Source organism: Oenanthe melanoleuca, chromosome 8, assembly GCF_029582105.1.
Source record: "Oenanthe melanoleuca isolate GR-GAL-2019-014 chromosome 8, OMel1.0, whole genome shotgun sequence".
Taxonomy (NCBI): domain Eukaryota; kingdom Metazoa; phylum Chordata; class Aves; order Passeriformes; family Muscicapidae; genus Oenanthe; species Oenanthe melanoleuca.
Genome location: NC_079342.1, coordinates 15,799,383 through 15,825,661, shown reverse-complemented (window position 1 = coordinate 15,825,661; position 26,279 = coordinate 15,799,383). Strand labels below are relative to the sequence as shown.

The following is a 26,279-nucleotide window of genomic DNA, read 5'->3' as shown; positions in this document are numbered from 1 at the left end:
CCACCAGAAACATTTGCCTCTGTAAGTAAAACTCAAACTGCCAGTCTTGAAATCTACAGCCTATTGCCATATGATGGATTTATCTCAGCAGGAATACCTCAAGGTATAAAAAGGAACATTTTATTTGACACTTAATTTGATCAGATCTTCCTGGGAAGTTTCAACATGCTGGGCTGAAAAGCTCACGCACAAGGTTACTGTATCACAACACTGATGACAGACAGTTGAAGCAGACTAAAGGTACAACTGAAGTCCAGCCTAACAGCAGCTTATCAAAAAACCCCAGGTCTCTCAACGTGTCCTTGGGCATGACAAGCACCAGTGACTGAGCACCTCTTCTGGCAGACTCACTTCAGGTTGTCTAAAACCCTCCTGTAATGATGGAGCCAAAACTGGAGACAATAGTAGAGATGCAGCATCAAAGCTGCTGAACAAACGAACCAAGGAGGTCAATGGCTTAAGTCCATTAAATCACTGTCATGCAACACTAATGTAAAGCATTAAAAAAATAACACAAATGTTCACAGCTTATCTGGACAGGCTATTAAACGAAGCAGGATCACAATATTAAAGTTGTATTAATTTTGGTTTGGTACAATGCCTTAAAAGCATGCTCTTAAAGACAAGCTTTGCTTAAAGTATTCTACTGTTAGAAAAATCAGGTAAAATAAACTCTATATTGTTCCTCATGCCCTAAAGCAGCACTGTTTTATATGTAAAGGCAGTAAAAGTCTAAATATTCCAGATGCTTATAAATGCATCATGCTACAGTGTCAAAAGAGATACTCAGCACTGCAGGGATGTTAACAACCATGAAGCAGCCAGCATTTACCGGCCTATCTACAGTACAATTATACGTGGCCCCTTAAACCTTAATTGACTAAAATGGTGATTTACTGATCTGCTGCTGAAGAACCAATGAGCTTATTCTCTGGAGAGCATTACCTCTGGGGGAACTAACTTCTCTCTCCAAACCATTGCAATTGAGAAAATTGTCTAAAAATAATATTCTGCCTTCCTAAAATAGAGGCAAATACTATTCATGCTTCAAAAGAATTGAAAGGTTACAGAAATATAGGGAATAATCTTGCATGTCCAGCTCACATAACACCCTCCTCTCCCCACCAGAAACAGGGCTAAAACCCCCTTAGGAACAACACTGCATTGTTAAAGAAGACTTAAGAAACACAACAAAAACAATAATATGGAGTAATTCAGTACCAGAAAAGAGAAAATAAAGAGCCCCTACCTTTTTTGTGGACTTGTGCCAGTGAAGAGCACGATGGGAATGATTTTGGAGGGCTGTTTGATAAGCGTGTGTTCATGCCTTCCATTGATGATGGTGTTTGGGCTGCAGATACATCATTCATGTGAACGTCATTGATGTATTCTAAAATTGGGATTTGCACAAATTCAGAGAAAAAAAATTACTGCAGAATGAACAGACACAATGTCATGTAACTTATTTAATCACACTGGACATTTAGGAATGTAGCACCATTTCAGTTCCTTTTAAGTTAAGAACAAAACAAAAAAACCCATTCTTCTGGTTATCCAAAACCTTACCCAGTACAAATAGTTAACTTGTCCAGGGAATTAAAAATTAATTCAGAACACCTAAATTGAAAAAAAAACTAAGTAGGGACATTGTTTACAAGTAAACCACCTACCTTATTTTAGCTATACCTCTACTATAGTCTATATCTCACTTATGCTCCCACAGATTTTGGCTAAGATTTTGACTATTTCAATTGCATTTTAGCAATGCATTACCTGAGAATCTGCTGTGTATCTGTACTTTGACAGTTCCTTGGTTATTTGAAAATTCAGTGGTCTCTGAAGCAGTGTTTGTGTCTTTTTCCAAGTCGTCCATAGAATTTGCTCGTTTAAGTTTGTTGCTTGATATTTTTTCTTTCTGCCAGTCTTTGGATGTGACTGAATTGTTATCATCATCCTGAATTAACATGGTTGTTTCTGCAGGATCCTCTAAGACAGGTTTGAAAATTGTATCATTTTCTGTTTTATCACAGTTACCACAGGATTCACAGGGCTGAAAGCTTAAGTCTGACTGGCTCTTATCTTCCTCCATACTCTCTTCAACACTCATAGGCTGGGCATCTTCCAGTTCCACAACGGGTTCTTTAAGTTCCTCATGAAGCAAATCCATTAGACAACGCAAAAATTCTTGTGCATCCTAGAATTTTAAACAAATTTTACCATATTACTCTATTTTATCTGGAAGATATTAATAACAGAAAAAATACAGATAACAAAAACGAAAGCTGGCTGTTAAAGAAGAATAAAGTAAGTTCCTCTATCCAGAGCTAATGTTCAAAATAACTTTCATTTCCAGACCATGTAAGTTTCCTGCACACATTTCTTGTACATCACAAGTAATCTTACCATTCAAGTTTCCTTCAAAACACTCCAATTCCCAAAACAAATTACTTTAACAACACCAGCAAAAATGCAGCCATAGTTTACTGGAACAATAAACATAACTCAAGTACCAGCAGTGTGGTCAGACCCCAGCTCTGCTTGTAATGGAACATTTTAGAGACAGTTTTTATAAACTTTATCCAGAAAATCAACTACAAAACATTTCTTTTCTTAAAATTTGCAACTTGCAGAACTGACTTTGGATTTGGGTAATGTACAAACCTCAGTATACCTACTCACTGGCAATCCTTTCACGAAAAAACAAAATTAACAAGAACATCAAGACACAGATGAAGAGATAAACATTCTTCATTGATCAATATAATTTTCTCTCTGAAGACTGGGCATGGCTGCCCAGCTTGCAAGGCTGGGCACTAGGAGAGTGTTGGTTATGAAAATCCTGCTGTGTTTTAATTGTTGCCATGAAACCTGCTGAACATGCAACTGAATTATGATCCAGGCCTAACCTAGAAAGGTTCTCATTAAGTGTTGCTCTGCATGGAAAAAGATGTTTTCATCAGTGTTCAAAGCTGCAAGAATCACCTCCATACAATTTTTTTTTTTTTTGCTTATCAAGGCTGAATTTCTGCTTTTTCAGAAATGTAGGTGGCACTTTAGAAATTCATGAGCAGATTACAGAACATTAACATTAGTATTTAAATACTGACTTTACAAGTACATGCAGCAATTGAACAATAAAACATGTGTCCTAATTCTTCACTCCACAAACATGAAACATAATGGAAACAGCAAAATTCATTTTAATAAATGCAGATTCCCAGAAGATACTAATAAGCTTTTCTAATTACAAGGTTCACATTTTTCACCTAGTCCTAAAGCTTTTAATGAAGTGCTCCACACTGTATGAAACAGCAACTGAAGAATGCCTTTGCTATATGATTATCCCTGCCTATTGATCAAGCTACCAACCTGTGGTTCCCATAAAACACCATTTTGTGGGGGGGAGGGCTTTTTTTCCAAGATACTATGCATTTACATAAAATGCATACTGTGCATTTTTTTTAGACATCATTGGTAGACAAATATATAACAAATCTGTTATATTCTTTTTTATTTTTGAACATATTTATTTTGTTTTCTGGGACTGCTCAAATATTAGCAGGATTATTTCGCACAAAGGAGTTCAAATATTATTAACTGTATTTGCCTTAAAGAAAAGGAGTTATTCTAAATTGATGGCCTTTTGAGAATTTGATATAAAGAAATATAAAACCTTACTTAACTACTGATTATTCTATTTCAGATGATCTACACTCAAGTCATATTAACTAAAGTTTAAGCTGCATTTGTTTTAAGCAAGTATAAGAAGTAAGGTATTTTAAACATTAATTTTCTAATTAAGAGATAACTTTATGGCTTAAGCAGATTTAAAAGACATCAAAAAGTTTTACCTGTTGAGAGTAGCCTCGAAACATTGGATTAACAGTTTTAATTCCTTGAAATAAACCAGTAGGAACAACAGATCCAGGCCTAAAAAAAAAAGTTTTAAATATATAAACATTGAAAAATCCATTAAAATTCTTTTTCCATCTTTACTAGTATCATACCGTTACCTGCAACCGAACATAAATAATATTACTCTTAACAAAACATAATATTGGCATTGAACTATTAACTACATAATTTTTAAAAACCTGTCACCCAACTGAAACAGTAACTATATCAGGCCTTTCATGCCACGTTTCTTGTCAGAAAATCAAACAACAAATGAGACATACTCTTGGCACTATGCACAATTACTGTTTCTTTACCTTTGTATTTATATTTTGAAGTATTTTCTTAGCTAGATATTACACAAATTCCATAAGGAAGTAAGAAATAAGAGAAACTGCTAAACATTGATATGGAACAAAGGACACAGAAAGGATAAAGTAGTTAAACATTTTAGATGTATTTCTGGCAAATATAAACATTTTTAAGAGCTTAATGCTCGTCATCTAATCTATTTCCTGTCCTATCTTTGGTATATATGAAAAAGAATAGGTTGTAAGGAGTGCTTGACTCCTGCAAGTCAGTCTTTCCTTCCTAACTTTTTTTTTAAGAGGAATTCTGTGAACACATGAAATAAAAACTAGAAACCTAGGCCAGATTAATGCATCCCTCATGACTCTGGAATCTATTTATTATCATTTCATCACCAGAATGATTTAATACCTGCTCTTGTGCCAGAGTTCTGTCATCAGCTTGAGGTAACTTTTACAAATTGCAGGTTTCTTATCTGTTCGGGCTAAGCCGCCGCAGTCAAGAAAAAAGTGCGTCAAAGGTGGGCTGAATAAAAAGAAGAAAACAGTATTTTTTTCAGGTTGTTAAAATACAAGAGGAAATTTTTTATTTCATACAGGATTATAATGTAAGAGCAATGCTATTCTATAAATGAACAATTTCAGTTCCTACGTTCTTATACGCTGCAACCAAACATTTCCTGGTAGGACAACTTCAGCAGTACAGCCATGCTGCTGCTCAAACCTGCTCTGACATTTCTCAAAGCACCAGCATTGTCTAATGGGATTCAAGGCAATTCCTACAAGCTGTCACAGAAGTACACGTGCACCACTCCAGCAACAATCACCACGAGCCTAGTCCATAAACAGCATCCTGAACAAATCTTTCCTCTAGAATCTAACAGTGCCACAAGATGTGTAGACAAATAATTTATACTTAAATGATTCTTTCATGCAGTGTTTACTTCATGCAGTGTTGCCAACTCACACACTGTCTCCTCTCCTTTCAACCTCCTTTCTGAAGTCACAACCCTAATATATGTTGGACCCATTTCTCTCCAAGAAAAGGAGACATCCCAGTGTACTCCCAAAATTTGGCATTTCTCAACTTTCCTCATGGTGCCTTGTCCACTTCTTTATCTTCTAGAGAGATCTGCCTCAATTCTCCTCTCTGCCACTGAAGAGCCCCAGCAAGACCCTTAGCCCTGCCTGCTCTTGGCCTATGGCTCACAGTGACCCTGTGACACCTGCTCAGGACCTGCCACTCCTGCTGCAGGGAGCTTTCCAGCTGGGGTACTGCTTCTATCTCTTCCACTTGTGTGGATTTTTCCTTCATGAATTTCTCTAGAATTCCCACGGGTGACATGGGATATTGCATTCCTTCATTCCTACCATGACTTAGCACAGCATGCTCCAGATACATTCTTTTTAACAACTGAATTCTGATCCTAGTATCTCTTTATTCTTATCCATTTCCTTTGCTTTTTCTGTAGCAAAGGAAAAAAATACTAAGACTAACCCACAAATCCAGTAGCTTTTTTCAGATTTTCCTCTAATTTCTAAAACTGCATATATTTTTACTTAGGAGGCATTATAATGAAACTGGAAAAAAGCTGAGTGGCCCATATACCATAACAAATTGTTTTCAGTATACAAGACTGAGATTCAACAAATGCATGTCCTCTTCCATGGCAATGCATCTCTCCAAATCCCTTAAGTACATCTGGAAAAAATGCATGCATAAGCAAATATAAAATTGCATGAACTATCATTTTTTCCTTACCAGTTGGAAAGAGCTTGTAAAGCTGCATTCATGTAACAAGTGTTTCCAATATTTTTTAATCCTGTTAGACCTGAAATAAATACAAGTCTGTTAATCCAATAATTCTGAGAAAATACATACTAATCAAAATACTCATAGAACACTTGGGATGCCAATTATAATGCAAAATTGCAACTAAAAGAAACACAGGACCTCTTAAAGGAATACCAATCTAATTATTAGTAGTAATTAAATGTTTTGATCTCAATTGACTAAAAAACACTTCAGGCAAGTGGACTGTATTTCATCTCACTAACTTTGCATGGTTTATGACATCTGCAGAGTCTAATTTAAAGTATCAACACTGAAGTTTTACTTCAGCTTAATGACTTACCTGTTCAGTTAAACTGTTACTATGCTACATTTGTAACTAATCATATTACCAGAGTCTTCTCAAAGATTTCATTCTTCTGTCCCAAATTCATGCTAGATCAGATTACACTCAACATTCAAAACCTACTCAGCATGTCATTATCTCAGGCTAGTCCTGCACTAGACTTTTTCTATTGCAATGATACACCTTTATTTTTATTAACAGATTGCTCAATCTAGACTTTCCCATATAGTTTATTTCCTAACACACACTGTTACTTTCTTTACAGATAGTCACATGTACTTTTTCCACATATATGAAAGTTACATTTGACATATAGTCTTTTTATAATTATGCTATGCATGAATTATGCTATTCATGGCTACTAAAATATTATATTAATGATGTAATATTTCAAAATAAAATTGATTTTGTATGAGGGAACAGTAACATTGCTAAGCAAATCATGAGTAAGATCTACAAATGTAAAAAACTTGCCAAACATTCAGCAATCAGTACTGATGACTATGCAATTTTTGAAGTATAGGAACTATCCTGGTAGTTTTGGTCTATGGCAGAAAAATAAGTTATTAATAAAATCTAACATCTGAAAACCACTTGGGTTACTTCAGTTACAATTTCTAATAGACAGGACTTCAAAATTAAGTTTTAAAATGTCCTTCTAACTGTCTGAATGGAAATACAGTCCTGCTTCCTTGTATCTGAACAGGCATTTCAAATTCTGCTACAAAGAAAAAAATTGTTGTTACTGAAATTGGAAAGCAAGAATAGCTAGAGAATTTTGATTTTACTTCAGTTTTTTTAGAAGCAGCACATATTTCAGGAAGATAGTCTCACTGCATTTTTCCAAGTACTACAAGGAAAGTTTTCAAATAGACATCTTTTCTTGTGAATACATATTCTAATGTTTGCTTACTCAAAAGCATTTCAAAAGAAATTTAAAGACCAAACTTAAAGCAAAGCTAAAGAAGTTTCTTTCTTTCAGTTTGAAAAAGTGTCTTAACATAGTCACATCATCATTACTGGGAACTTTAATTCAAAATTCTAATTGTGTATTATTGCAATGTAAACTACATTCCCCAAAATATTCATAATACAAGAAGAGATAAAATTATACAAATACATGCATTGGTTGGAGAAACTAACTAGGAAGAGAACACATGGTGGCAGATGGCAAATTAGTGGGGTGGTGTCACATCCTGTAAGACTGTGCCAGACAACAGAAGGGACAAGGCAGGTTTTCTGACCAGTGCCAGCAGACTTAGCAGAGGGAAAGCCGGTAGAAGATGAGTGAGGGAGAAATGACACCCCTTGCTGTGATTTAACTCCAGCCAGCAACTCAACCTCCCAGAGCTGCTCACTCACTCCCTAATAGTGGGATGGGGGGGGAATTGTAAAACTGAGAAAACTCGTGGGTTGAGATAAAGACAATTTAATAGGTGAAGCAAAAGCTGCTTGCACAAGCAAAGCAAAACAAGGCACTCATTCACCACTTCCCCTAGGCAGGGAGCTGGTCTGCCATCTCCAGGAAAGCAGGGTTCAATCATGAATAATTGATACTCAGGAAGACAAACACCCTGACTCTCACAGTCCCAATCTTCCTTCTTCCTCTCCCAGGATGCCACATGTTATGGATTATCCCAGGGATCACTTGGGTCAGCTGTCCTAGTTGTGCCCCCTCCCAACTTCTTGTGCAGCCTCAACCCACTCCTTGGTGGGTGGTGCGAGAAACAGAAAAGGTTAACTGTGTGTAAGCCCTGCTCAGCAATAACTGAAACATCTCTACATTATCAACCTGTTTTCAGCACAAACCCAAAAACACAGCCCCACAGCAGTTACTGTGAACATAACTAACTCTTGCTCAGCCAAAACTAGCATATGCATAAATCAAAATAACTTTTCTCTCAGCACTGATGGAAAACAAACTGTCTTGAAATATATGCAATGGCACCTCAAAAACTACAGCTCAACAATCTGCTGGTCATATTTTTCAGAAAAAATGGTACTTAGAAATATTTTCTTTACCATCAAATACACATATAAGTTTTAGAATGATCAATAATAATTGGAGACTTTTAAGAAATAGTAATTATTATGTTCTCTTATGAAATGAAAGACTAAAACTTCACAGTTTGGGATTTCATCACACTAATTTTCATCTATACACTAGATTTAGTATTAGAGTGGCGTAATCTTTGATATGAGAAAGTTGGCAGTGCATGAAATCAATTATGTCAAGGAGAAAACAAATAAACAAATCCCCACACTAGGATACTACAGGCTCAGAAGAGTATTATTCAAAATGAAGGAAAGTATTTAAATCAAGAGTCTTTTATGGCAGGCAAAACAGATTTTAAAAAAGCCTACTTGAACCTAAGTGGCTACAGTACCAAGTGAACATTACTCTCACTGAACATTACTCCAATGTGCTTTGGCAACAGCCAAACTCAGGCAACAGCCTCTGCTCTGAAGGTAAGAAAGACTGCTGCAAGAAAGATGAAATTAAAAATAAACATCTGAGTTGGAGCACAAAAAAAAACAGTTCCACTTAGGAAAGAATTAGAACACAGCTGGAAAACAGACTTGAAAACACATTCATGCAATAATGCACACGGTAATGCTTTCATTACCTCTGGTCTTCAATTCATCTTCTTCCATTTCTATATCTAAGTCATCAAATACAGCTGCTAATGGAATCTTCAGTGTGGGATTACTGGGTATTTTAAAATCCTTAAAAGGAGAAAAAGAGTATTTACTTTAATTCATCACTTTTTCACTTAATTAAGCTTTCATGTAATTTAACCAACAAATCTAGAACTGGAAAATTATGTGAAAACATTTTGAAATCTCACTGCACAGGAAGTGAGAACACCAGGATTTCACAGGTACCCATAAAAAGTTTACTAAAAACCCCCCATGCTTTTGTTTTCAGATCACTGCATGATTTTTGTAAGGACAGCTGAAGGAACCAACACAAAGCCAGGGATGGCATTCCTTTGCCAAGGATAATGAAGTAGCCAGCACGGAAGAGCTAAGGCAGGAGTCATCACCTAAGCCAGTGTAGGTGTTTTTGATGTGCCACCAGATGGCTCACTACAGTAAATGAAGACAAACTCTTGAAAGAAAAATGTACAAATAGAGAAACAAACTAGTAGTCAGGCAGGCATTTATTGAATGACAAGCTCTTTTTGTGAGCACATAAATAAAAACCCTGAACAAAATGCTTCATAGACTCTGTATGCCTGTTTCCCCAGAAGACTAAAGAAGGTCAAATAAAATAGAACAGAAATTCAGAAGTCTGAACTCAGCTTTCCATCAAGTGAAAGAATCTGTAGACAACAGATTTTTTTTTTAAATTCCAATGGGAATATTCCAATTGAACTGCTGGCAGTTTATGAGAAAATTATCAGATTAATTATTAATTATTATTAACATTAAATACCAGTCTTTGAGGTAAATTTACATAGACTGAAAAACTGCCCATCTTTCTGTTCAACCTGTGCATGATGGTCTCTCTTCTACTGCTCTCTGTCTCAGGCAGAACACATTTAGAAATACTGTACTTCTGCTTGTGACTGTTAACCGAGTTATCTGTCATGTTTAAGTAACTACATTACACATGCAATAAAGAAATAACACCTTTTTTTCCAGCTACACGAATTATTCCAACCAATTGTACTTAAGAAATCTCAGTGTAACTTTCTCTAAGACAATACTTATCTAAGAAAAAAAAGATCAGAGTGAACACTACTGATGCCAGTGAAACAAAAAAAAAAAAATTATGAAAATAGAGAGGAATTAATAGAAAGTTCAGCCAGAAGAATGGAGAAGTCAGTCTCTCACTTAAGAGAAAACACAATGTTTACTGCAAAGCTACAGCTGATTTTGTTCCATTGGGTTAAAAAATACCTGCACACTGTTTTCTTGTGCTTGGTGAGACAATCTTGTACTTGGTAGTGGAGAATAAGATCCTAATTTTCTGTCCAGGAACACTTCCTTACTACAGGCATAACACCAAACACGGAGAGTAGTAAGGTTGACAGTCAGGCAGTGCTTTGTCTCCTAAAACAGAACAAAAACCACAACTGGGATTCAGAAATCAGGAATAACTAAATACTGCTAGATGCAAGCTAGAATAGATACATTAAAATTCTAGGTTTTTCAACAATGAAACAAGTATGTGTGTTACAATACTAAAAAAGAGTAATTCAGTCACTGAAATTCTAGCACAAACATTCAGTTTAGTATAAATTACTCAAATTAGCAACAAGATGCAATCAGAATCTAAGACTCTGTCATATCTGACATGCCTCTCTGTAATTAAAAAAGTAAGAAGGAAACCTTCTTATTCTTGTTAGAAGTGCTACAATTCACAGCAAACCACATTTCAAGGAATATCTGTAATTGGCCACAATGGGAGCTACCTCCTCTACAATGTTTATTTCTACTGCCTATTTACAGCAATCTGAAGACTAAGATAAAATTTTTAGTTCAATTACAGTAAGAGGTCCTCATATTAAAGCAAGAATTCTAGACTCAAATAGTTCTTTTGTTGACAGCTTCACATTCTGAAGCAATATAAGCTTGACAGATGAATAATATTTTTACTGTTCAAATCTTAGTATTTTTTAACCTCCTTGCTTAATGTGAGATTGGGCACACAATTGTTATCTTCCTCCAAATATTTTCACTAATCCTTCCTGTATTTCTTTCTTATATGTCACTATCAGCCAGGTTTACAGACAATAGGGATTCATTAGAAATTAGGACAATACTACAACTGCTGCAGGAGGCCGAAGTTCCTCCTCCCTTAACAAAATCTTGTACAAGAACAATATTTTTAATGTAAAGTAAGCTAAAATCTCATTAGGTAACCCTCTCCTACTAAAAACATCACACTTACATAAACAAGTCAAACAACTTTAATCACAAGAATATGCTTAATTCTGCAGCTTCAGATCCGTACATAATGACAAGACTTCAGAGCATGGCTTAATGATTTCCTTGGAGTGGATGCAATGAACATGACTATTTGCAGTACAGGGAGCATTGCTGGTGCAAACTGGAGTAAGCAGAAGTTGATTCATGCCAACCTCACTTCATCATCCTAATAAGTTTATTGATATTTTTATTAAAGAAGAATCCAGAAAAAGTGCTTACTATCCTCAAATTAAAATTAAGTAATAAGAAAATCAAGACAAGGATGTCACTGGCAGAGCTTGCCTGTTTTCTCCTACCTGGCAAGTACATAACATTGCTAGGGCAGTATGTAAAGCAGGAATAAACTACTGTAAGAAGCCAAGAGGTATAAAACTGTAGGCAAGAAATTCAGGGATCATCTGGTACCCAACTACTCCAGAAACACCTCATTTCTCAGTCTATTGTAAAGGCTTTAAAACTGTGATTCAGCTTTAACAGCTGATTAAAAAAAACCCATGAAAGTATTTCTGTAGATTTATATTAATGCACTTCCAATTTGTATAAATACTCACTCTACTCAAGATCCTGCTTCAAAACAAAAAATCAGGAGTGGTGGTAAAATGCAGTCATAACATCACATATTTCTTGTAAAACCTCTGTATAAGCTATTCCTTAATTTTAATATTCACCAGTGTTTTTTTAGTAATTTTAGGGACCAAAAATTCTTCAGTGAGGAACTTTAGATGCATTTACTGACAAACTGTAAAATATGGAGCATATTGCAAAAACAAAGCACCTGTCTCTAGCAATTTATACTCCCTATTTTACACCTCTTCATCTTTCCATTAATGTAACTTTTCTTCTCTTACCCATCAGGCAGCCACAGTCCCAGAAATTTAGACTGCAGTAGTGACATTAATGTAACTTTTCTTCTCTTACCCATCAGGCAGCCACAGTCCCAGAAATTTAGACTGCAGTAGTGAAGCACTACACATAAGCTGAGGTACTCAGTAAGTCTTTTATCTGTGCATCTTTAAAACCATCAGTAATTACTGTTCTTTTTTTCACTGGCATCATCTTCTTTAGAAGAATTGCATAATTATGCAACTGCACAAAACCTGTAAACTCATTCCTAAATTACCAAGACCTGCTTCTATAACATGAGAAACAATTACAATTAATCAAACCTCCACACATGTTGCAACTACCTGCTATCACTCCAAGCAGCAACCAGATGCAACAGTTAGCTAACATAGGTTATTACTTCATTGAAATGAAAGTTCTCTAACTCCACTGCTTTAAGGAACTGTGTTACCAGCACATACACATACCTGGGAATGGGTGGTACTGTGATCAACATGGGATTCACCACAGCCAACATACGTACACCTGTTCTGTTGGGCAAGATACACAGAATTATACAGAATTAAAAAGTGTTCTCAAACAAGTTTACAGAATAGGAATATACTGTCAGTCCCTTTAAAATTCACTCAAATTTCAAACTTGAGTCCTACACAAACCAAGAGACATGCACAGTAAGCAATAAAATAAATATCACCTAAAGCAAAAAAGAATGCTGCAAGATTTAGCTCAACTTCTCACACTGACAGGCAATGTTTAGAATATAATTTTTTCAGCCATTTTTATATATTTATTCATATTACTGAAAACACTTATTTTTTACAATTCCTTATTTAGTAAAGATTGTTGCAGAAAATACAAAGTTATTCCAGTGTCTGAGTGGTGAAATACTGAATGGCAACAGCCTCAGACATGTTTATATGAAAATCCCTGCATGCCCCATCTGCAATGCCTACTCATCAGAGCATTACTTTACAACTAATTACTGTCTTCACCTTTACATAAGTTCCCAGCACAACATGGCTAAGAACTTGCCACATTCTAGTTATAACATGCAAAATAACTGTCAATTTTAATCATGCACATTGCAAAATATATTTGGCTGAGTTGAGCGTGGAATCTTGCAGCTACTGATCTTCAAGCTATTTGCTTTGCTAATTCTTGCTAAGTCCTCATTTGCCTGGGTCAGGCCAATCACACTGGAGGGCACAGCAGGTTATCTGTGTAACTCTCTAAGCACGTTAATTTCTACAATCAAATAGTAGCTGAACACGGCCTATTTTCTATATTAAATGATCACAGATATTTGGTAAATTACAGATTGTTTACATGCTGGGATCTCACCAGGTTTTTCTACTGAAAAAAGTGAAGCAAGATGCCAATTCATCCAAGAGGAGAAACATCACAGCATGACATTAAGTATCCTACTGCAAATACAAGACTCTCCTATGGAAATGTTGGTATAAAATTTAGCTTTTCAGTAACAGTCTAAGAGCTCTATGTGAGAAAAAAAAAACATGTTTTAAGCTTGACAGTGTTTTCCCACCTCGCCAGGTTGATGCATCCCTGAACACCTCTTCCCCACTCCCAAGAGGTTTTTTTATACATAATTAAAACTTTGGGCCATCTAACAAAAGACGTTAAACACGGTTTCTTTCCCCCTTCATCTGTTATTGACAGAAGGAGCAAAATAATCTGATCTATTAATTGTCACTACCATCCACCTAAAAGGATACAAATGAAGGGAATTTGAAAAATTGCTTATACATACACCTAAAGGGGGCATTAGCCTAGACAACTTTCTGACAGCACTTAAAGAAAAATTGCCATGAAATGAAGTCAAGGCTATGGGGCAAAATTTCAATCTCTGTAAACAGCTGTAAGTCCAAAGAACTCACAAGATATTTTAAAAACTAAGTTAACTAAATGCTTTCCAGTTTGGATCATTGATTAGTCAGAAGCAATATATTTATATGTTCTTTAAATACAATGAAAATTAAAGTTTTTTGTAGACAGCAAGAAGAGTCAGGCAAAAGCATATTTATGACAGAGCTATATCCAGGGTAAAGACTGTATTAAATTTGTTCATACAAGTTTTTGCAAGTTTCAAAATAAGGAGCTTTTTCTTAGTGTTGCTTAAAAACTTTATTTTTATTAGAAAATTACTCTAGTGTGGAACAAGAGAACAACTTACCTCTAAGCATGCCCAAAGGTTGGGTCCTCTGACTTTACAGTCCTGACAAGTGCCCTATTAAAGTCCAACACAAAAGCAAGTTTTATTTCACTTATTTTCACCAGTAAAGCACAACTTCAAGACAAAACAAGAAAAAATACTGTAAAGCTTACTATCAGATGAACACTTAAAATTTAAACTTACTTTAAAAAAGGGATATGTTGATAACCAATCTAGGTTTTGCTCCCCATAATCTCAAGATCAGCATATTTTTCCACTAAAATCTCAGATTTATCTCTGAGTTTTCATCTTAAACCAAAAATTGCTTTTCTAAATAAGGCATAAATATGTATCATATGACATAATAATAACTCTCATAATTGGTCTTTCCTATAAATTTAACATCAGAAGAAACAACAGTGATAGAACTTCCAATAATTTCATGTTCCTTCTTGCAGACACCACCAGCAAAGGTTTACACAAATCAGATGCAACAGTAGAGAAATGCTGTTTTCCTCAGCAGCAAATTCACTGTTACAGAAATTAAGCACCATGGACAGAAAAGGTTTCATGTTTCATCACTTCCTAGCTACTTAAACGAGCTGCAAGATCCTTCTTTGTTCCGTTTATTAATACTAGCTTGAAACCAAGAGTTGAGGGACTGAAGGTTTCTCAAACTGTGGATTCTCTATCAAAAAGAACTGTTACCCAAGTGAACTCAAGCATCAATTTCTTTTTACAGTTGCTACTTTAAGTCAGTTGTACTATACTACACTAATATTCCAAATAACTAAATGCTGCAATGGCAATGAAAATGAAATTCAGTTTGGTGCTTTGCTAACTCTTCTAACCAATGATTCCAATAAAACATCACTTGTAGCAAAGGTGCTCTTTAAGTGCTGAAAAATAGTTTTTCAGCTTCATCAAGCCCACAATTCTTCTCATATTTTATTTAAACCTTACTATTCCAGTGGAGGAGCTTTTATTCATACTTGACACTTAAATGCACCTTGTAACTAATAACACATTGAAATGTGGACCTAAAAAACCTGACCAGTAACAGTGATAGGAAGAAAGTGAATTGCTACAACTCACATGAGATTTCTGTATCAATTCCTCCTTTGTTATCTCACCAACTGATTCCAAGTGTGGGCAATTGCCACTGGGTAATGACATGGCTGAAGCTGTATTTTCTGAAATCCTGTAGCTGGAATTTTCAACACCAGGGAATCACCTGTCAACAGGAGTAAGAATGAATAAAACCCAACTCCTTAGAATAGACCACAATACTAGATATCCAATATGCAACATATACATAACTTTTAAAACAATGTGCCTCTTTAGACTAAGTCAATGTAAATAACTTTTTCAAGAGACTCCAATAGCCCAAAACTAAACCTGTTGACTTCTGAAATGAAATCCAATGACTTCTAGGTCATAAAGTAAAATAATTCTGAATGGAGCAGAGATGATTTGGGTTAATTATTTAACTTTCTGGACTCTGCCATGGCACACAAATGATATAAACATTTGTTTCTAAGCCTTCCTAACAGTGGATTTGCCTATATGTTCTGGAAAAGGATCTTTGAAACACTGCTGAAGCTCTGAAGGCTAAACTGCAGAAACACAAGACTCGTTCATCACAGGATAAAGAAACTTTATCTTGGTTTTATTTATTTACAAAGGCACATCCTAGATTCAGACATATTATATATCAAAAGGAGACTGAAACTTGCAACTAACACAGAGCACTAAACACTCAGCAATGCTTTTATCTTGTTCTCTTTGCCCATCCAAGGTTTCTGGTGCAGACACAGAAACTTATCAGAAATAAAGAATGCTGCATACAATCATTTTGTCATTATCATTTCAATAGTTGCGTAGAAAGCAACAGAAGGAAAATTTAAATTTTTAAAATATAACTCTCATGTTCTTTTTATATAAATACTCCAACTGACTCATTCAGATAGGAACTATCCAATAACTTTGTTTCAGTTTTGTCACTGAATTACTAGTGATGACTCAATCTCTCTAAAGGCCAAGAAAATATTAACTTTTTCTGCCCAATTATTATCTGTCCAATGTAGTGCTCCTTTATCAAGCCTTGCAACTAAACTTCAGCTCAGTGATGTACCCTCCTCGATCTGTTTGCAGCCTTTGCCACCGTTATCAACACCGCCTTCCACTTTGCCTGTGTGCTTTGGCAGCTTTAGGTTTGCTCCTTCCACTTACAGGACCAATCACCCATTACAATATTAAGCACCCTACAGTTTTGACAGAGTGGGGGAAAACAAACCCTGACTAATGGGCATCTCAGAAACACTCCCTGGTACACTTTCAGGTTATTATGTCTGACTTTTTACTTCCATTGCCTTGCAATAAGATCCCTCTGAACCAAGAGCCATTTCAGCTCTCTTGGGTCATTTTCCTATAAATATGTGTGTATGTATAAAAATTGTCTGTTTAATTACTATAAACATTGTTATTATATTATATTATATTATATTATATTATATTATATTATATTATATTATATTATATTATATTATATTATATTATATTATATTATATTATATTATATTATATTATATTATATATTATTGAAGTATTACATATTATTTGTAATGGAATAATATGTGATACTTCATGTCGTATTACATGCACATATATATATACACGCATATATACCCTTAAATACATTTTCTTTACATATAAACAATTACTTATTTATAAATGATATATTTATTATATGGATAATTGTATATATAGACTCAAGTATGAGTGTATATGCTTCAGTCTTTTTTAATACCATGTTTACAGTTGTTCAATAAAATATTTCAGAACGTATCTCACAAGACTGAAAACACTACACTAAACTAATCGTTTAGGATTTATTTTCTAGATGAGATCAAAAGTTTCTTCCTGGACCAGTGGCATGACATTTAAAATGCATTATTCTAAAGCACAAGCTCCAGCTGGAGAAGTACTTCCTCAGTTCAGTGACTGACTGTAATCTATATGCACTGTTACTGAAAGACACTTCAAATAAGGCAACAGTTTTTCCAGCCAAACCTCCTCAACTTCCGTCATATTAGCAATTCCTCTTTGAACTGTAAGGTTTCCTTTCAGAACAGAAATGGCAACATGAATGCATGTTACATCTTCCGCAGTTTGCACGGTCTGTTAAAATGTTAAAAAAGGAAAATTGGATTTCAAATAAAGCCAGAGAACATTAAATGCAGTGAGATGATTTAATACAAATGCTTTAGAAAGACTGATATAATGGATTAGTAAAGTTTTAGGCTTAATTTTTTTCTATGGCAGAAGCTTTGTGAATGCATTATTCCAAGTAATACAAAGCAATGAAAGTATCTCATGCTTCCAGATTTGTATTTAATGTATTTAATACTTAACTTCTCATACACGGAACTGCACAAATCCAAATCTGAAGACTGAACAAACCCAAACCCAGGAGTTCTGCTCATGCCAGTTTCTGTTTCTTGGTGCAATCTGCATCTCTCCTCTTCTACAAATCATCTGAAAGGCCAAAGCTGTTTCAAACTCATATCCCTGTGGGTGTGGTCCCTATTCCTGACCATACGGAAAGCATCTCTTGTCAAATGTAGTTCATGTTACCAAATCTTCACATCTCATTATAAGAACAAAACTGAGTGGCCTTTCTTTCACCTTTTGTTAACAATTTTTTCACACACCTCCTTCCATCTTGCAGCACTGTGATAAACTACTGTACTGCCATAACCTTGGTAGTTTAATATACATAGCTGCAGATACATATTTAGTAAAATTTTATGGTAAAGTCTATAACTGTAAAATTAATTCAAAATCATGAGTCATTCTTCACCTCCCTAAGCCTTAGCAAGCCCAGGGTAGCCCCTCCCTCACTCACTGACCTTCCTCCATTTCACCACTTCCTACTCTATGTGAAGAGATTGCTTTTCTTCCCCTGCAGCTCATTATCACATCTGCTTTTACACCAGCTTCTGCATTGCGTTGGCTGCATCCAAGAATTCTTTTCTGCATTTTCAGTACTCACAAAAAACCCCAAAATAATCCAACAAGCCTACAAGCCTTTGTAATTTCTCTTACATTCCATTTTATACTCCTGTTCCGAAGCTGGATTATATCTCCATTTCATGATCCCAGTGAGATCACACAATCAGAGAATGGTTTGGGTTGGAAAAACCTTAGGGATCATCTGGTTCCAAACCCCCTACCATGGCCAGGGATGCCACTCACTAGGTCAGGTAACTCACAGCCCCATCCAGGCTGGCCTCAGACACTTCCAGGGATAGGGCATCCACAACTTCTCTGAACAACCTATTCCAAGGCCTCATCATCCTTAGAGTAAAAAATTTCTTCCTAATATCTAAACTAAACCTGCTCTCTGAGTCCAAAGCCATTCCTCTTGTCCTATCACTACAGGCCCTTGTGAAAAGTCCTGCTCCAATTCTCTTACAGCCCCTTCAGGCACTGGAGGTTGCATAAGGTCTCCTCTCTTCTCCTGGCTGAACAGCCCCAAATCTCTCAGCCTGTTTCCACACCAACTGCTTGTGATCACACTCATGCAATAAGGTTCTCATCAAATGCTTCCCACAGATCTGGGAGAAAATTTCTCTCCCAGTCTACTGCCAGCTCTCTCCATTATTTCCCCTCAAAGGTTTCAGTTCACCCATCTCAATGCTTCACACTACCCCATCCCAAAAAGTGAGCCAATTAATGCTCAAAAGTAGGACTTATCAACACACCTTTGCTTCGAGCATACACAGAGTCAAGTTTCAAAGAAAAAATTCTCCTGAAGTCCAGTCTTGGAGGGCTTTTTTGTGTTCCTGACTAGTCTTTTCATTTGCCAAGAAAAAAAAAATTGAGCCACCAGAGAAATGTGGACCATACTTCAAAGCATCATGACCAGCAGCCTATTTATTATTTAGTAGAATTCCAGAGCATCACAGACTTGTGTGGTGCCTACCATGGAAGGCCTATCTCACCCACAGAAAACTCTCATCAAACACTACAAAAATCCAACTGATCTCAAAAATTATCTTTGGCTCATGTAAAGAACCCAACATTTCCTAAAGAAACAAAACAGATTTTAAATTATTTTTAAAAATTTTTGGATTAATGATTTCATCTGCCTAGTTACAGTAGTTAACACTTCAACAGATATTGAAATAAACAATCATATGTGTTATGTATTCCACTGATGTTCTAAATATGGAGCCACTTTAACAGATCATTTTACAGAGTTCAATAAGGGAATGCTGACAGAAGATTTTAAGAATAAAAGGATTATTCTGAAGATATCAGCTACATGAAGCACCAATTGTGTCTTCATTACAGGCTTTTATTATTTTGTCAGTACAGCTCTGAATAACAGCATCTCAAACCAGTAATCTGTAAGTTCAGGCTTCTTAGTTGCACTCACAGTTATTCTACCAGTGATGCACTGGAACAATTTCATTTAACATTTATTTATATTTTACAGCAACAAAGCAAAAGTGACACAGGGTGCAAATTTGTACCTGAACACTTAAGTACTGAGAATACTAAGGAGGTCTGGAAGTTCAGTAATTACTTATCACATTAATATTCTTCACATGTAAGAAAAAAACCCACCAGCATGCACTAAAAACTATAAAAGCCCACTAAAGTGATAGCCTTAAGCATATTCAGCTTTTTAAGATACATAGTTTTTTATCACTTTTCTAAAAATCAGTGTTGTTTTTTATAAGCTTTACAGAAATTCCTTCAATTACTTATGTACATGAATGACATTTTTACCAAACTTAAAAATAGTCTTCTTAGTGTGTGAAATTAAGGTTAAACTTTCCTATTTCTTGACCTAGGTTTCTGTCAATCAACAGGCAGTTCTGAAATTTATCTCCCATTCCTCCGTATTTTTATATTAATCTATCAAAAATAAAAAAGAGCATCACATTTCTTGAAAAAATGACACTACCAATCCCTTTTACTTCATCTTATACTTATCCAATTACTTTATCTATTTAGCATAAAACCTGGTATTTTCCGACTAAATGACAAAAGCATGCTCAGTAACCTGTTCAAAGGCACCTGGTCTTTCTCCTCAGGTGCCAAGAGCTACCCACTCAAGCAAGACACAAATTGATAAGTCACTTCCATTACATTTTTCTTTTCTGCCCTCAACTACCGTTCCCACAGAGAAAAGCCATTTAAAAATATTCTGGAGTTGAGAGTATCTCCTCTTACAGGGTCAGACAGTTTTCATTTTATATTGGCTTTCAGGGCATACAGGCTACTCTTTCGATTCTTTCTTCCACCACGCTAAATCCTAACTATGACACCCATTAGCTAACCTCTATATTTCTAAGAGGATTTTCCTAACTCGGGCTTTGCCTAAGCGCAAAGGAGAAGCCTACAGTGATTTTCCACTAGGTGATACCCCGGACTTTTCCCCCAGGCTGTTCCACCCCTCATACCGATGATCCATGCGCATGGACAACTCGGGGAGCGAACAGGGCCATTTATCGGTGCATTGCTGCTTTTGGGGATTGCGCGGAACCGCTGCCGCACAGCTGCACCGTCAGCAGCGACCTGCGGAGCTCCGCGGCCGCTCCAGCCGGGGGAGGGCGGTCCCGCCCCACACGGCCCCGCTGCCCCGGACCGGGCACCGCCGATCCGCGGGCACCGCCGACCTCCGGCCCCCGCCCAGCCCTGCGGGACCGCCGGGACAGCTCCCGGGCCGGCCGCCATCGCCGCACCAACACGCCTTGGGCTGCGAGACCAGCCGACACACGGCCCGCCGCGCTCCCACCCCCCGCCACACCGAACCCTCCGCCGCTGCCCACCCGGGCCCCTCCTCTCTTACCGGAGCAGCTGGGAGGACGCACCGCGCACGGATGCCGGAGCTCAGTCGGGCCGCGACCAGCCCCGCGTCTCGCCCTTGCCTGCGGGGACAGCGGCGCTGCCGTGGCGGAGCTGGGCGCGCCCGGGCCGCGGCTCCGCCGGTGCCGCCCCGCACACGCGCGGACGGGCGGGCGCGGCTGCTGCGACGCCGCCGCGGGACGCGCCCCGCACAAAGATGGCGGCGCCGAGCGCCTCAGCGTGAGCGCTGCCCTGCCCAAAGATGGCGGCGCCAGGCGCGCACCCCGCCCTGACCCGGCCGCCCGCAGCGGGAGCTGCCCGGAGTAAAGATGGCGGGCGCGGAGTCCTGACGTCGCGAGTCTCTCTCACGTGGTAGCGGCTCCTCCCGACCGACAGCGGCCGCTTTTCCCCGTGCCGGAAGCGGATCCCGCCGGTCTGCGGGCAGCGCCGGGGCGCGAGCGGAGCCCCGGTGCTCGGCGGGCAGGTAACTGAGTGCGGCGGCTGTAGCGACCCGGGCCGGGCCCGGGAGAGGCGCGCCTGCCTTGATCCGGGCGGCTGCGGGGAGGGGCTGAGGGGCGCGCGGGGCACCCGGTTGTGTCCGCTGCCCGCTCGCGGTGCCGGGGCTGCCCGGGCTGGGGAGGGCTCGGGCCGAGGTGGCTTCTGCCCCGCGGCCTCCATCGCCTCCCGCCGGCCGCGGTTGCGGTGCCGGAGTCGCGGTCCGGAGGCTTCGCCTTGTGTTCAGCATCAGGGAGTGAGAGCGGTGCGCCTGCATCGCGGAGATTACGTCAGGCTGTAGTGGTTGTTTCTCGTGGTGTGTCTGCAAAGTAAACGAAGCGCTGAATGAGATAAACTTTTTCTGGTTGCTCTCAGATCTTTTAATTCATGCAGCTGGCGAATATGTTCCTCAGCAGTCGTGCTTTCGGAGGCAGGGTTGTTGCCGGGCGTGACTTAGGGGCTGTAGTACGGGAGCGGCCGCCTAATCCGAGCAGAGCGAGCCCTCCTTAGTCCTGGCTGTACATCTGCACACGGCGGGCGGACAAATGGGGCCTCAGCTGAACCAGCAGGTTTGCTGTCTCCACGTTAAGTCTTGCCTCTACTCAGAAACATCAATCAAACAAGTCATGTACCTGTGACAGAAGAGGTTCGAGCTTGTAGAAGAAAATCGTTCTGGGCTTCTGTTGCATAACTTAGTATGTATTCTTCATTTGACAGAGTATTCCAGAGACCATCTGTGATTGCTTTCAAGACATTTTCGCTTAATGAGGTATGGGAGAGAAGGAGCCATGTCAGAAGAAGCTGTAACTGAGACACGATTTTCTCTGAAGACAGTAGCATTACGGGTGTTTCATCTTCCCCTTTCTTGGTATTATTCTCTTAACCAGGTAATAAATACATTATCTAAATAGTTACTTTTGTTATGCATTTAATGTTTATTGTAGTATTGTACGTGCTCTTGTGAGTGTGAATTAAATTGGTAGAGAATACCTTGAAGTTAGGTTTGTTTATAACATTGAACTAAAATAAGTTTGTCTTTTTGTCTTTTTTTGCTAATAAATGTTTAGTATATCACCATACATCTGCTTTACCTGCAGTGTCTGTATATCTCCATTTTGTAACAGTGCAGTTATTCTCAAAATATCAAAATTCTCAATTTCTTTTTCTTGTAGATTTTTTTTTTGTATTTACAAGCTAACCATAACTGTCATTAAATTTTGAATAATAGTATTGAGTTCTGCTTTTAAAACCAGTCTTCAATATGACTGTATTTTATTTTTATTGAATTAGACTTATAAGCAAAACCTGTAATATTTCATGGGTCCCTGTAAGTACTTTTCTTTTACTGCATATAAAACCAAGATAAGATATTCTCAGTCTTAGCTGCATATGTTCATTTCCACATTTTTTCTATGTATTAAAAACTTCCAGACTCTCACTGCAAGATCACTGTTTTCTTTTTCATGTTGCAGCATACTCATGTCCTTTTTAAATACCACATGCAATTCCCTTACATGCAACTATTAACTTTCCTCTCTTTAGAGGTTTTCATTTCACTGATAATCAATTTATGTTCACGTTTGTACGCACGCACAAATTTTAAAAGATCTGTTTGCGGTTCTTTGAAGCATTCATGTTAACATTTAACTTTGTGATCTTAGAGGTTTTAGTCTCAGGTGTGTGTTGTTAATCTTTTCTGTGAAATACAGTAGTCTTCTGTGAAATTGATAAGTTTTGTGTCGGTGCTGTGTTTTGGGCATTTCCTTTTCCTCATGGAGTACAGTGGTAGTTGCAGATCTCAGTCAAGGCATGGGACCTGGAAGGGCAGGGTTCTCAAGTCAAAGGTGCTTGACTTGTTGACTGTAAAGTCAGTGCAGAGAGAAGTTTTCAATGTTTTTTCATATTACACAGTGGTGGTAGTATTTACCAAGTGCACAGCAACCAGGAGTGCAGAGTGCAGTGGTGCTCTGCGTGCTCTCTCTGGTATGAGGAATCACATTACACAAACACCATATGAGGCCCAAGGACTGGATCTGGTTTTCTCCCAGCAGTCTGTTTCTCAAGCAACATAAGTTTCCAAATGATTTTTTGTGAATGTGAACTGTGGTTTCTAGTTAAATGGCACTTTTCTTCTTTGTGTATCTTGTTACTTTGTATGTTACAAATTTTTTTTGATAATGGCTTTTGATACTTGTTTATGCTAGTAAGTACGAACCACATATACACCTATAGACCTATGACCAATCTAGATCCAAAATAAAATGGGGGTTTTTTTAAAACTGTTCGTTTAGAGAAATGTATTTAAATGCATGTTCTACTCAATTTGAAACACCACACGAATGTTGGCATTAGGATCTTCCACTCTTTCACAGTGCAAGAAGTAGTGTAGTTGTGAAAGGAGAGTATTTTTTTTTGCTGTTAGAGATTTAATTGAAGCCCTGCATTGTCGTGGCATTAAGAAGAAATTTTAAAAACCCAAATCTTTGTTTGAAAGTCATTTGCTTAGATCCCTACAGTCTGTGGATTTGTAATATACCTTATAGTTCTTAGTGCTGCAGTCTGTCTCTCAGTATATATATTTGCAATTAAATCACACTTTTATTTTCAGATAAAGCTTTCCCCAGGGTTAAAGAAACTTTTCACAGTAACAGCAGTGAGTGCAATATCTGTGATTTTTCTGGCCCATCACTTTAAAAGAAGACGTGGAAAGAAAAACAAGAAAGTGCCACCATGGGAGCCAACTCATCTCATATTAGAGTGTACAAAAGCAGCTGCTTCAGAAAAAGGTAAGTCATGGAACCCCCAAGTTGGGGTTTTTTTGGTTGTTTTCTTGGAGAGGAAAAAAAGTTGTGTGAGGGGATAGGTGTGCATTACTGTAGTAGTAAATCAAACTATTTTCCTTTGATCATGGAATATTTTGGTTTGGAAGGGACCTTTAAAGTTCATCCAGTCCAACCCCTGCTTGAGCAGGGATATCTTCAGCTAGACCAGGTTGATCATAGTCTCATCCAACCTGGCCTTGAATGTTTCCAGGGATGGGGCATCCATGACTTCTCTGGGCAATCCATTCCAGTGTTTTAGCACCCTCATAGTAAAAACTTTCTTCCTTGTTATCTAATGTAAATCAGCCCTCTTTTAAAACCATAAAGTTTTAAAACCATAGCCCTTTATCCTATTGCAGCAGACCCTGCTGAAAAGTCGGTTCCCATCTTTCTTATAGGCTCCTTCAAGTACTGAAAATCTGCAGTAATGTCTCCCTGGAGCCTTCTCCAGGCTCAACAACCCCAACTTTTAGCCTTTCCTCACAGGGGAGGTGCTCCATCCCTCTAATCATCTCTATAGGATGGAGCACCTGAGTGAGTTTGAATTGTTAGACTTTAAAGTATCTTATAAAAAAGCTTGGCTTCTTGTCAAAGGTGAAGTTTTAGTTGTGAGCCAGGATTAAAACTCTTTTTATCAATAGTGTATTAACAGCAGGTTTTACCATTCTTGTGTGTGTATCTCAATCAGAGAAATTCAGATCTGATTTTTTATAGAATAGGTGAATAATTAAGCTAAAGTTATTGTTACAGAGAGTGAATTCTAATGTGGAGTTTTCTTAAGTAGAACTGTAAATAAAAGAATAATTGTTGTTTACTTCTAAACTGGATTTTATTGAAAAGAGTTAATGCAATTCTCAATAGATTTGCAAAAGAAGCAGTATTTTGAGTTTGCAAGAGCTTTAAAATAATGTATTTCTTAGGTTCTAGTTGTTCCAGTAGTCGACAAAACTTGACTCTTTCTCTGAGTTCTGCCAAGGAAAAAGGATCTCAGTCCTGTATCTATGCAAATGGAGGACTTTTCAGTAAATACTCTGGGTCAGTTCAAAGTCTGGCCTCGGTAAGTAAAAATATTTTAAGGCTCTTGAATGTCTGTTAACTCTTGTTGAATATGCATCTAAAGGCTTCCCTGAGCTGAAGGAGGTTTCCTGAACAAGCTGCACAAGCATCTAGAGATGCTGAGAAACCACTGTCCTTACCTTTACACAGTAAAACCAGTTTCTAGGCAGAATGTTTGGATGTAATGTACTCTGGCAGGAATGTGGTTTTAAGGATACTCTCTATAATAACATTTTGTTTTTTAAGGTTCAGAGTGCCACCTCTTGTCATAGCTGTGCTTGTGCCAATTCTAACTCCTGGGATAAAGCAGATGAAGATGACGTTAAACTTGTCAATATTCCAGTGACTACACCAGAAAATTTATATTTGATGGGTAAGTCATAGTATGAATATTCAGAATCTGCTTATGAATGTAAATAATTGCTTGGGTTAATGGTAAAGTGACACAAAATATTATTGTGTTCTTTCTCAGTGTCCTGATGGCATCTGAGCACATTTCCATAAAATAATGAACTCATACTTGATCTAAAGTTAGTTTTCTAGAATACTTTTTCTTCCACTATTAAAGTCAAGCCCTGACACATGGGGAAAATTATCACATTTCTTAACACATAAAGAAGGTAAATATGTACTGGGAATATACTGGTATGGGCTGGGAAGTGATGATGCTTCAGTTTACATCTCTGTGATAATTATGCTTATTTTGGCTACATGTTTTCCCATGTCTCTAAACGTGAATGTAGCTGAAGCTGTT

General features: G+C 37.7%; 2 protein-coding genes across 5 annotated transcripts in view; one reads left to right on the top strand and one right to left on the bottom strand.

Annotated features, from left to right (window-relative positions):
* The window catches only part of USP33 (ubiquitin specific peptidase 33), a 37,276-nt gene extending 15,882 nt beyond the window's left edge, over window positions 1–21,394 (bottom strand). For 2 of the 3 annotated variants that reach the window (XM_056497268.1, XM_056497267.1), the window contains exons 1-11: window positions 21,157–21,394; window positions 15,387–15,525; window positions 14,313–14,366; window positions 12,589–12,651; window positions 10,247–10,399; window positions 8,968–9,067; window positions 5,965–6,034; window positions 4,615–4,728; window positions 3,852–3,930; window positions 1,774–2,194; window positions 1,250–1,390 (exon numbers count right to left, since the gene is read on the bottom strand). In XM_056497268.1, the coding sequence (XP_056353243.1) occupies window positions 1,250–1,390; window positions 1,774–2,194; window positions 3,852–3,930; window positions 4,615–4,728; window positions 5,965–6,034; window positions 8,968–9,067; window positions 10,247–10,399; window positions 12,589–12,651; window positions 14,313–14,366; window positions 15,387–15,467 (1,276 nt within the window). In that variant the 5' untranslated portion in view covers window positions 15,468–15,525; window positions 21,157–21,394. The remainder of the gene's footprint in view (window positions 1–1,249; window positions 1,391–1,773; window positions 2,195–3,851; window positions 3,931–4,614; window positions 4,729–5,964; window positions 6,035–8,967; window positions 9,068–10,246; window positions 10,400–12,588; window positions 12,652–14,312; window positions 14,367–15,386; window positions 15,526–21,156) is intronic. The other variant, XM_056497269.1, reaches the window with a different exon arrangement.
* A 129-nt stretch (window positions 21,395–21,523) lies between these two features.
* Window positions 21,524–26,279, top strand: part of MIGA1 (mitoguardin 1) — a 32,437-nt gene continuing 27,681 nt past the window's right edge. Inside the window, exons 1-5 of one of the 2 annotated variants that reach the window (XM_056497271.1) lie at window positions 21,524–21,636; window positions 22,365–22,534; window positions 24,256–24,433; window positions 25,390–25,526; window positions 25,778–25,898. In XM_056497271.1, the coding sequence (XP_056353246.1) occupies window positions 22,412–22,534; window positions 24,256–24,433; window positions 25,390–25,526; window positions 25,778–25,898 (559 nt within the window). In that variant the 5' untranslated portion in view covers window positions 21,524–21,636; window positions 22,365–22,411. Of the gene's footprint in view, window positions 21,637–22,364; window positions 22,535–24,255; window positions 24,434–25,389; window positions 25,527–25,771; window positions 25,899–26,279 lie in introns of both variants that reach the window. The other variant, XM_056497270.1, reaches the window with a different exon arrangement.